We start from the raw sequence: 12939 nt of genomic DNA on the forward strand, positions 1-12939 counted from the left end.
CAGCAGCTGTTGTGTGGATTTTGAGGCAGGCTGTGCTTCCTCTCTGTTTCACATCTTCAACCCTTCTCTTTCTCTCCACCGCTCTGTGCTTCCTCGTAACCATAGTTCATTTGGAACTTTCTCATTTCTCTCTTTTACTATCTCAACTTTAAGGTTACCCTGTAAGTGCAACACGTCAGCGGTTATCAATACCAGAGAAATCATGTTTTGTGATCCATCTCCTGATAGTTTCCTCATTTCCTGGATGTTTCATTTCCATGAATGCAGCGTCTTTACTCAAAGGTGTTTGTGAGATTTTATTTCCCATTTTTTAGATACCACACCGTCTTTTCTTTGGCATGAGGTCAGATTTAGGCTTACGACTCCGCCCTTCGACTGTGTTCTAAAACACAGCGGGATCCGATTTACGGCTAATCAGCCAACCTGTTTAAAAATCCGACCACCGATACCAAATAGAATATTTACTAAGACATCACAATATAACTATAGACACATTACTTTGTCTTGTGTGTGTGTGTGTGTGTGTGTGTGTGTGTGTGTGTGTGTGTGTGTGTGTGTGTGTGTGTGTGTGTGTGTGTGCGTGTGTGTGTGTGTCTTCAGTAAAGCCGCACCTCATTATAAGCCGCATGGTTCAAAGCGTGGGAAAAAAGTAGCGGCTTATAGTCCGGAAAATACGGTACTTTTATTGGGCCCACCTATTTTTATTAGGCTCGGTTGAAAATGAGTTTCTAGCCACATTACAGGTATGAAGACTCAATAAACGAAAGAAAAGAAAATCTCATAAATTCCAAGATTATTTTCCTCTGCACTAAATGTGACAAACATGGATACTTTCTGACGGAAAGTCAGATTTGTGAGAACAAAGTCCAGATTTCCTGTGAAAATGCTGAAAATGAAAGTCTACTTCCAAAACTATCACAGGGGTTTAGTTTAGTTTTGTCTGGTAAACGTAATAATTTAGCCCTGAAAGTTTTCACTTTTTTCTTACACATTTCTGAATTCATAAATTCAAAAATGAGGAATTTATTCTTGCAAATGTACGACTTTCTAAAGTATAGAAAAGGTTGTCCAACATGACAGAATGTTTGGTCTCAAGTCCTTTTTCTTTCACTGTCATTTTAAATGTAATATTTGTCACGAGTGTTGTCCTCAACATGCTTTGATGCAGAACTGGGTCATTTTCTCTCCATAGGCTCCACTCACATCCTCACACCTACTAAATACCTGAAGGACCTGCAGCACCCAGACTTCTTGGACCCTAACTCTCAACCAGAGGGTGCAGCGTATTCACCTACCGAATGAACGGTCTTTTCAAAGTAAATATGCTAGTTGAAACATGTCTGGTAAGTTTCCATTACCCTGCTAGCTGACAACTATGTGCACTTTTCCCTGAAACGTTTCCTGCTTTGTGTTTTAGTCAGAATTCATGTCCCCCTCTTTGTTGTGTGAACATTTGAACTTGTGGGTTGTCCTACTAAAAATGAGATTCCCTGCTTAGCCAGCAACACAGTTTCTGTAGTATGAAGGAATCACTCTTTGAAGCCAGCTAGAGCAGTGTCAAAACCTTTTTTGTGGACCCCTGGGTCATTTTCTCACACCACGAGTACCATCTTTGTCAATCATGTTGATGATTCCCCAAAAGTGAAACGTACAACTGATTATTAAATGAAAATAATTTCTCCTTAACACTGATCCATGTGAAACTGGACCACATCCATTCTGCATTTGATGTGAACGAGGCTTGAAGCCCTTGTTCTGGTTTTTCCTTCATGTTATGTTTCTTAACCGTGGTCCTCAGCGCCCCGCTATCCTATGTTGTAGATGTTTCCCTGCTGCCACACACACCTGATCTAAATGAATGAGTGATTAACAGGTATCTGCAGCACGTGATGTCATTCTGAGAAGGCGATGCAAATATGTAAATCAGGTGGGCTGAAGCAGAGATGTGGAAAACATGCAGGGGGGGGGGGGGGTGCTTGATAAAAGCTGATTTATTATTATTATTTTTTTTTTTTGGGGTATGTATGGGAATGTGCCATATGGCCTAAAATATGTATCATAATATATCATTTTATTCTGTTTACGTCAAAATGACTGCTTTTTCATTCTCACTTACGAATAGCAGCAGAACAGATACTTCAAAAATTATTAAATGTAGTTTGAAGAATATTTTATGTTCAAAATGTTGCGTGTTTGTTCGTTTTCCTTTGCTTATCTGAGTTCGGGTCATGGGGCTAGCATCTCAAGTAGGGCATCCCAGACAGCCCTCTCCCCGTCCACCTCTACCAGCTCCTCCGGCAGGACCCCAAGGCATTCCCGGGCCAGTTCAGAGATGTACTTGTTCTAACGTGTCCTGGGTCGACCCGGGGGGCTCCTGCTAGCAGGACATGCCCGAAACACCACCCAAGGAAGGTGTCCAGGCAGCATCCTGCCAAGATGTCTGAACCATCTCAGCCTACTCCTTTCGCTACGAAGGAGCAGTGACTCTACTTTGAGTCCCTCCTGAATGTCCAAGCTCTTCACATATTCTCTACTGCTGAGCCTGGCCACCCACCATTTTGGCCACTTGTATCTTGTTCTTTCAGTCATTACCAAAGCTCATGATCATACGTAAGGGCTGGAACAAAGATCGACCACTAAATTGAGAGCCTCTTGTCTCCCTTCACCACGACAGACCGGTTCAGCATCGGCATCACTGCAGACACTGCCCCAATCTTCCCTCCCTTGTGAACAATGCCCCAAGATACTTAAACTCTCAGGACCTCTCTTGGCACAGAGTTGGCAAGACACCCTTTTACAGTACAGAACCATGGCTGTGTTCTCTATAATGAATGCTTAATCTAAAGTGATTTAATAATGTCTTGACTGCTTTACAGTAATGAGTGAATCAACATAAATGTTTATTATTGACATTTCTTATGTCAGATCTTAAATACACCAAATGAGTCTACTTGATGACTTAATAATGATTTATTATCAGTTATGCCACATGTTAATATCAGTATTAACAAATGACTGTATAACATATTTACTTCACATTAAGAGAAAATAAGCCTTTCTAAGTGTCTGAGAAAGGGGATATCTCTTTGATAACGCCCCTACACTCTCTGTGTCACGAACGTGCGTGCCTGGTGAGTGGAGCGGTGATCAGATGAGGATCCAAACGCGGGGAGGAACAAGGCGAACAGGTGAGTCCGTTTAACAAAGGTTTATTAGAAACACACGCTGGACATTGAAACAATGACACGACCGGGAACACAGAACAGAAGGGGTTTAAATACAAGAGGAGCGGGAGCTATGGTGATTGGGAAACAAGAGGCAGGTGGGAGCAATTAACGGAGAACAGACAAAACCTAAGAGTAGACAGGACAGGGCATGACAGTACCCCCCCCCCCCCCCCCCCCCCTCAAAGGGCGGATCCCAGACGCCTACAGGAACAAGGAGCAGGGCGGGAGGAGGGGGACCCGGAGGGAGGGCCCAGAGGAACCGAGGGACCACAGGAGAGGTGGCAGGGATCAGCAGAGTCAGGAGGCCTGCCCCTGCTGCAGATGAGGAGGCGAAGGGCCCTTGGAGGCCGGCGCCTGGGGCAGATGAGGAGACGAGGACGGACCCTTGGGGGCCTGCGCCTGGGGCAGATGAGGAGGCGAGGACGGTCCCTTGGAGGCCGGCGCCTGCGGCAGATGAGGAGACGAGGACGGACCCTTGGGGGCCTGCGCCTGGGGCAGATGAGGAGACGAGGACGGACCCTTGGGGGCCTGCGCCTGGGGCAGATGAGGAGGCGACGGACCCCTGGAGGCCGGCACCTGCGGCAGAAGAGGAGGCGACGGGCCCTGGGAGGGTGGCGCCTGCGGTAGAGGAGCCCAGCAGGCTGGGCTGGGGACACAGGCTGGACCGGAGCGACCTTCAGAATCACCATTGGAACTGGAGACGGAGGAGACGTCAGACCAGAGGCGACGTCATCGGACGAGCCAACTTCAGGGGAGGCGACGTCATCGGACGAGCCGACTTCAGGGGAGACGACGTCATCAGACGAGCCGACTTCAGGGGAGATGACGTCATCAGACGAGCCGACTTCAGGGGAGGCGACGTCAACAGACGAGCCGACTTCAGGGGAGGCAACGTCATCAGACGAGCCGACTTCAGGGGAGGCGACGTCATCAGTCGAGCCGACTTCAGAGGAGGCGACGTCATCAGACGAGCCGACTTTAGAGGAGGCGACGTCGTCAGACGAGCCGACTTCAGAGGAGGCGACGTCGTCAGACGAGCCGACTTCAGAGGAGGCGACGACGTCAGAAGAGCCGACTTCAGAGGAGGCGACGACGTCAGAAGAGCCGACTTCAGAGGAGGCGTCGACTTCAGAGGAGGCGTCGACTTCAGACGAGGCGTCGACTTCAGAGGAGGCGACATCAGACGAGCCAACTTGGGAGGAGGCGACGTCATCAGAGGAGGCGTCAACTTCAGAGGAGGCGACATCAGATGAGCCGACATCAGAGGAGGCGACGTCATCAGACGAGCCGACTTGGGAGGAGGCGACGTCATCAGAGGAGGCGTCGACTTCAGAGGAGGTGACATCAGACGAGCCAACATCAGAGGAGGCGACTTCAGACGAGCCGACTTGGAAGGCGTCATCAGACGAGCCGACTTGGAAGGCATCATCAGACGAGCCGACTTGGGAGGAGGCAACGTCAGAGGAGGCGTCGACTTCAGAGGAGGCAACATCAGACGAGCCGACTTGGGAGGAGGGGTCGAATTCAGAGGAGGCGACATCAGACGAGCCGACTTGTGAGGAGGCGTCGAATTCAGAGGAGGAGGCGACATCAGACGAGCTGACTTGGGAGGAGGCGACGTCATCAGAGGAGGAGGCGACATCAGATGAGCCGACTTGGGAGGAGGCGACGTCATCAGAGGAGGTGGCAACTTCAGACGAGCCGACTTCAGAAGAGGCGACGTCATCGGACGAGCCGCCTTCAGAGGAGGCGACGTCATCGGACGAGCCGACTTCAGAGGAGGCGACGTCATCGGACGAGCCGACTTCAGAGGAGGCGACTTCAGACGAGGCGGCGTCGTCAGACGAGCCAACTTCAGAGGCGTTGACCCTTGGGTTGGAGGCGTCGACCCTTGGGTTGGAGGCGTCGACCCTTGGATTGGAGGCGTTGACCCTTGGATTGGAGGCGTCAACCCTTGGATTGGAGGCGTCGACCCTTGGATTGGAGGCGTAGACCCTTGGATTGGAGGCGTCGACCCTTGGATTGGAGGCGTCGACCCTTGGATTGGAGGCATCGACCCTTGGATTGGAGGCATCGACCCTTGGATTGGAGGCATCGACCCTTGGATTGGAGGCATCGACCCTTGGATTGGAGGCATCGACCCTTGGATTGGAGGAGGTGTTGACTTTCATCCGCTTCTGGTCCTCTGGCTTCTGGACCGCCGGTCTCCGAACCGCCAACTTCTGGGCTGGTACCGTCAGCTTCTGGGCCCACGCCGTCTGCTTCTGGACCCCCCGCTGGAACAGGCATTGAGTGAACGGGTGGTGCTGGAGACAGGGAGTGCAGAGAGTCCATTAGGAGCTTATTAGAATTGGAGAGCTGTTGGATCTGGACCAGCTCAGCCCGGAGACTGGCAAGCTCAGTCGGCTGGGTTGCGGGCGTTGTTCCACCTCCTGCAGATGACGGAGAAGCCGATCGGACCGGAGGCGGGACAGCTGGTCCGACTGGGGGCGGGTCCACGCTGCTGCATCCAGCTGAAGCAGCGAGCAGATTCTCCAGCTCGAGCCTCTCGAGAACGAGGGTCTGGCGCATCTGGACCAACTCAGCTCGGAGATTGGCAACGTCCGTCAGCTGAACTGCGGGCGCAGCTCCTCCACCTGCAGACGCCGATTCAGCCGGAGACGGGACCGCTGGTCTGACCGGGGGCGTGACCGAACCGGCGCGCCGAGCACTGCCAGCGGCGGGCTCGCAGCTCCGTCCCGAAACACAGGGCTGCGGTGGATTCCGGCGTCTCTCCCCACGCCGTGGACCGACCCCGGGGGAGCAGAAAGCCAGCCTTGTGCCCTCAAAGCTGGAGCGATCCCGGAGCGTCTCTCCCTCCAACTTCCCGTCCGGTTCCGGAAGGGCGGCGAGGAACGCCGAGGCAGAAGGTCGGGGACGCCGTCTGCGGCGAGGCGGAGCTGGAGCTGGGGAAGGAGGAGCCGGTCGATAGTCGGCGGAGAGGAACTGGAACAAATACTTCCATGGGAGGATCTCCCCGCTGGACCCTTCAGGGGGTCGTGTCATTCTGTCACGAACATGCGTGCCTGGTGAGTGGAGCGGTGATCAGATGAGGATCCAAACGCGGGGAGGAACAAGGCGAACAGGTGAGTCCGTTTAACAAAGGTTTATTAGAAGCACACGCTGGACATTGAAACAATGACACGACCGAGAACACAGAACAGAAGGGGTTTAAATACAAGAGGAGCGGGAGCTATGGTGATTGGGAAACAAGAGGCAGGTGGGAGCAATTAACGGAGAACAGACAAAACCTAAGAGTAGACAGGACAGGGCGTGACACTCTGGATCTGGTTGGAGTTGCTGATCCTCATCCCAGCTGCTTCACACTCAGCCGCAAACCCATCCAGCGAGAGCTGGAGGTCAGGACATGAAAACGGGTCAAGGGTGAAAAAGACTGGATTATGATTATCTCTTGACTGGTGCATTATCCATATCACAAGACACCTCTGAGGACACAACACTCTTTATCTAAATCCCTTCAATAAAGTTATATTTTCTGGCTCATAAAATTACTTTCCAACTTACAAGGTTTTTACAATCAAATTATGTGTACCTACAATATGTTTTAAATCTAAACTGTTTTAATAATAAGAATTAATAATATTTCTTAGTTTTTTTCACCTGTTGCTGTCTTCACAAAAACTATGGAGATATACACTTTTTGTAATGGTAGCAGCTGAAACATCTTAAGCAGTTTAACTCTACGGTTAGTACTCCATGCATAATACACCTGATACAATGCACATTAGTACATGTGTGCTTACATGCTCATGCCTGCATTTAAAGATTTCTATCATTTATTTGTTTTATTTATTTGACTTATGTTTTATGAGGATTAACCACTTGAGATGAACCATCTCGTCTGCAAGTGGGTCCTCTATCAAACTTTAAATAAAATATAAAACACCAAGATAACAAAACTATTTACCTTCAAACATAAAATCAATGGGAAAATTAGATAAACTCAAATAAACATACAAACAGTGCAACAAACCTGAACCATCAAAATGGTCAACTCTTAGAACAGATACATTTCAAATGAAAGTGAGAGTTATATATACACAAGACAGAGAGATCTTAATAAATAATATATTTGTAATGGTGTGAATGTTAATTGAAGATGTTTGAATTAATAAAAGTTTATTAAACAGAAGATTCAGTAAGATTCTTTTCATTCGATAAACTGGAAATGCAACCCTTTTCTGTGTTTCGTTTCAATAATGAGGCAAGTTTAAAAATGACGACATTTATTTACTAACAATTTTAAACTGAAAGATTTGAAACGACAATCATAAAATGAATATTCATAAATGGCAATTTTGATTACAATCCTTAACAGCTTTGATATTACTTGTTTAAAAGCAAACCTGTGTTGGATGGAGCTAAAATTGAGAATGGGGAATTTTGAATGCGTGAATGTAGTTCTCAGAAGGTTTCTTTCAGAGGGAATGGAAGGTGTTCTGGATGAAATGATGTTTTGCGGATAACTGAGTTATTTTTAGAGAAAACAGCATCAAACGTCATCTGTCGTGTTCTACCTCACCCAAAACAGGACCACTTTGTGGATCCGGACGTCAGGAGGATGGGTTCATTCAAGGTGGCACTTCGGCTGGCAGAGTAGACGCAAGTGTCCGATCGTCTGGTCCAGAGATGTCCTGGGTACACGGCTGTACGAAGCGTTTGGCAGATGCACGTTTCGTCTTTTAACTTAACTTCAGAAATCAATGACTCTGGGAGAGTCTTGCGTTAGCTGGTTTACGGTTCGTTTGTTCTTTAGCCGTTCTTGTCGGTGTGACAGAACAACTTGGCGGAGGTCAGGAGACGGCCGTACTCCTTTCCTCGTGGTGTTGGTTGAAGAACTGGACGTGAAATCTGTAATGGTTAGTTTTTACCAAACCCTCTCAGAACACTCCCCCTCTCTCCGGAAGAAAGCTTGGTCATGCGTCAAAACATGTGATGCACTTATTGTTGATCTGAACTCTGTGTTAGCTGACAGGGTGAAGGTCTTCTTTGCTGAAAACATCTTTAATCATTATAATAATTATCATTATAATACCCAAAGCACAATAATCCATTTCATGTAATTAAGATACCTTTATAATGAGCAAAGTGATCATGTGGTAATGATTATTTAAACAGTAATAAAATCAATGAAATATTAATTATTATTTAATTATTATCATCGTGGCTTGAAGTGTCCTTCTTCTGACGGAACAGCAGATGGTGTTATGATCTTGGCTAGACATCGTGGCTCCTTGGGTTTAATCTGTGGATTCAATGTACTGTTTGACCCAGCTTGACCCAGCTGGGCAAATGTGACCTTTGGCACAAATCAGAGAACCTTCATGCCGTTACGGACCCCCCTTTGTCAATGGGAGGTGGACGTAGGAAACCACCTGACGTTGGCAACCAATGACTTGAAGGGTATCTATCTGAAGAAGCTGTTGCAGTCCAGTCGAAAGCTGGAGAGAGGAAAGCCCCCCCCCCCACCCCACCCCACCCCACCCCCACCCCCCCCACCCCCCGTCGGTGAATACAGGAGCACATCCTGAGCCCCATGCGACAGAAACCAAGCGAAGAACAGGCGTAGAGGACCCTAGGAAGTCCCCCATGGATGGAGATCCCTCAGACATCAAGGACCAATGGCGAATCTCAGGAGTGAGAAGAGCAGAGCAGCAAGTGAGGCAGCCACACGAAGACTGTGTTTGATGCAAATCAAAGAAATAATCATAAACCTGTCCTGTGAGTACCGCATGTACTATGTGACAGAATTTTGTGAATTATCTACGCGAAGAAATGAACTGCACCCTCTCTACATGTCATGTAAAAAGTGATGCATAGAAAAAACAAATAAAAGAAATCAAACCCTAACTGATATGAGAAAATCATCAGCTCCACTGATTAAAGGCTTTATAAGAATGAAGGGCAAATTGGCTTGTAGCCCTTTAAGGGAAATTAACCAAGTGAATCCCTAAAGCTCAAACGTAATCACCCTGGAAAGCACTATAAAAAAGATAGAAATGTAAATCAATACTAAAATGTAAATCAGTAGAGTTAGTAGTCCCTAAAATGTGAGAGTTAGTAACAGGATAACTGGCTGAAGGCAGTTAACCTGAATAAACCTCAAACGTTATCAAAACTGTTAAAAATTATCCAATAGAGAATTGATTGAATTTGGATCGACCCATCAGGTAGTGGAGACGTCCACTTTTAACTGGAAAACAGGATTCAGCCCACCTAAGGGATTTTTCTTTCAACAGTCCAAGCACAAATGAAATCTTCGACTCAATGGGAAAACTCTGTGGGGAACTATCAAAAATCCAACTGACACTGCAAAAGAAATCTTTTATACTGATCCACATCACATGGATGCTTTCCAGGGGCAGTAACTGGGATTAGACGTGGGGGTACTGGTCCACATGATGTTGATATGGTGGCTGCAGCCCCCTCTGTTGGCAAAGGTGGAGATAACTGCTGTTGGTGAGAAGGATTAAATCTGCTTGTTACAGTTTTTCTAGATTGCTTAATCACATTTCTTGAAACTATGTCTCATATTTTCAGAACAGTAAATACAAATCCATAACGTTGCACCCAATTTGCCAAACATCCTATTTTCAGGTCAGAATGAAGCTCTACACTTGAAACCATTCACTCTTGCTAAAAAACCGAACTTTGCCCATACACATCACACACAAGGCCTCAAAAACACACACACACACACACACTCCAACATACTCTTTCTCAATGGTGCAATAAATTCAAAACAATATTAGCAAAACTGGCAAGTGATGTTGCTTGTGGTTCTTCCCCTTTCACCTGATGAAAACAAAAAACACAACCAATGTATTTACAGTGGCACATTTTATATGCATGTACCATACAGTACAACACACACCACATCATTATTCCATCTCAGCATCCTGTCTTTGGTCTGGGTCAGGCCAGAGAATCTCATCCACTTCACTGGCTTTCGTGGCCCTAGCCAACACTTTATGCCATTATGTATACAGATGTGCAATGTGCCTTGGTGCGAGCAGATGCAATTAATTTAAAAGTTCGATAATAGTGACTGATTGTGAAGACAGCTTGACTGTGAGAGTTTGGACTTTTAAACTGATCAGCATGTAAATTAGCAGTGTATGAACTAAATTAGAGAATAACTTCTGTTTTAATTGTGTTGCTGCAAGTAGAGGACAGTAGGTGGCTTTGTGAAAGACCACAATCTTTGCACAACTATATTGATTCAACGGTATAGGTACAATATCATATATTTTTCTAAATATATCCCAATATTTTCTTCCAGCTCTTGGACAGTACAGACACTTTTTTTTCTCCTCTCCTTCCCTCCTCATCCCAAGGTTCTTTGTCCTGTCTTTGTGTGCACGGCGCTTTCTGCATTTTTTCTGGAAACTGGAAATTATTAGAAATGGATCTGGTCAGCTGGTCTCTCAACGCGATTGACAAAAAAAATTCAACGATGAGAATGGGAGAAGGGGCACCCGGATGCTCCTCTGGGACAGAGCTAGCTGGGTATATCTTGGACTCCTGGAAACAGTGGAACCTGATCTGCCTCTCTCAACTGTCTGTAGCGGATTCTGAAGATGTCTGGATATTCGTCGTTTTGGTATCGGGACTCCTGCTGTTTGGCCTGAGCGGTTACCTGGCTTACCGGAAAATGAATGAGCTTTCGAGGCATATTGGCTCAATCCCGGAGCTCAGGGATGGAATTCATCACGCTTTGAACGCACAAAGTCATATAATTGTCGAGATGAGTCATAAGCTTGGAACGTTGGCTGAGATTCAGGCTCTGGCACAGAAGGTGGATACCATCAAGGAGCGAGTTGACGGATCAGCACAGATTGGGATAGATTGGGCTGCATGGTGGCGCAGTGGTTAGCACTGTTGCCTCGCAGCACGAAGGTCGCAGTTTTGAAACTCAGCTTTCTGCGTGGAGATGCGTGTTCTCCCCATGCATGCGTGGGTTTCCTCCGGGTACTCTGATTTCCCCCACAGCTCACAACATGCCCTACAGGTTTGAAATTGTAAGTCGCTTTGGATAAAAGCGTCCGCTAAGTGAATAAACATAAACATAGCTTAATTACACCATTATTGGATCTAGAGAGGTTGAAGACCAACAGAACACTAAGGCAGAGAGGAAATTATCTCTGTCTGTCCCAAAACAATTTTATCTGAATCTGGTGCCCTTGGAGCCTTTGAGGCTGAAGTGTAAAGTGATTACTCCCCCTCAGAAGAAATTTGGAATGCTGCCTTCGCTATGGAAACTCTTTCTCCCTATCCCAGCCTGGGCGGGACTGCGATCGGTGAAGGCCGTGGAACCGTATCTAGGAGTCAATGTGCCCTCTAACCCATTATCTCCCTCCCCTGTCCAAACGGAGGTGATGAGCGCTGCTCCATGTGGCTTCACGCACTGAAGTGAGGAGAGTCCCAACCCTACCTCCCCACCTAGTGGAAACTCATGTTGTGTTGTCTGATGTCTGTGAGCATTTCTTATTTATTTTTATTTATTTATTTTTTTAACCGTGTCCTGTCTGGCTGTGAAGCAAGCAGAATTGATGTCTTAATGCTGGTAACAAGCCTTACAGATTTATTCTCAGGTGGAGCATCAAAGCGTCTGCTTTTAATGTCACGCCTGAGACTTAAAACTTTATTGTTATTGTTTTTGAATGCTTTGTAATTCCGACCAGACACGGAGACAGAGGTGAAAGAGAAAGGAAAAGACAAAAGGTGGGAAGAAGGGGGGGGGGGTTCCACAAAAATAAACAATAATGAACAAGAGTCTGCTTCTAGACCTGCAGAAAGAGAAAGAGCAGAAAAAAATGGGACACACAACAATACATCAGGAGCAAGCTATCACTGCGTCAACCTGATGTTGAAATATAAAATCAACATTGTTTAACTGAACAATCACACGATAATAAATCATAGTGCATGTAGTGGCAACGACAACCTTAAGACAAGTGTTGAATGTGCCCAAGTCCATACTTTTGAGAGCACCATGTGAGCACCTGTGTGTGTACACGCGCTTGTTTATGTAAGGTTTCTCTATAGGAGCATCCAATAGAGAGTGTGAGGGACCACAGATCTGCCCCCAGAGATGCGTAGGAGATGGGGGGAGCTCCAAGTCCCAGAGATCCAGGCGTTGCCCCAGAACACAGGAACCCCAAGGGGACTGCAACCAGAAAGGCCCCCGCCCCCCTCGAGAGGCGCAGAGGATCGCCCCGGGGGGCCACAACCAGTAGCCGGCAGAGCCCCGGGAGATATCAGCGGCAAGCCCACAGGCCCGCCCGCCACCTCCCACCCCCTAGCTGGCCGAGCCCGGGACCCAGCGACCCGGGACCCAGGGGCGACCACCCCCGCCGAGGACCCAGCAGAGCCCAGGGACCCAGACCCCACCAGGCAGCCACCGGAATATACCAGGCAGGTGCAAAAGATCTTAAACCCCCTGACCCGGGAGCCACGAACACTCAGGCAGACCAAGGCACCACACCCCACACCAGGTGTGGCAGGGGGAGGGGAGACGAAGATCTATATCATCAAAGGAGGTCCCAGGAGAGGGGAGGAGTCAAAGGCCCCACCTGACATATACAGTCATACACAAACACAGTCACACACTCCCTCCCTCATGCTCACACATGCACATACAACCAAAGAC

At 47.6% G+C, this 12939-nt stretch overlaps 1 protein-coding gene across 1 annotated transcript in view; it reads left to right on the top strand.

Moving 5' to 3' along the window:
- The window catches only part of stxbp1b (syntaxin binding protein 1b), a 130968-nt gene that overhangs the window by 114080 nt on the left and 3949 nt on the right, over window positions 1-12939 (top strand). The window contains exon 19 of the mRNA XM_054734596.2: window positions 1193-1343. Within this exon, the coding sequence (XP_054590571.1) occupies window positions 1193-1302 (110 nt within the window). The 3' untranslated portion in view covers window positions 1303-1343. The remainder of the gene's footprint in view (window positions 1-1192; window positions 1344-12939) is intronic.

This window comes from Nothobranchius furzeri, chromosome 17, assembly GCF_043380555.1.
Source record: "Nothobranchius furzeri strain GRZ-AD chromosome 17, NfurGRZ-RIMD1, whole genome shotgun sequence".
NCBI classification, from domain to species: Eukaryota; Metazoa; Chordata; class Actinopteri; order Cyprinodontiformes; family Nothobranchiidae; genus Nothobranchius; species Nothobranchius furzeri.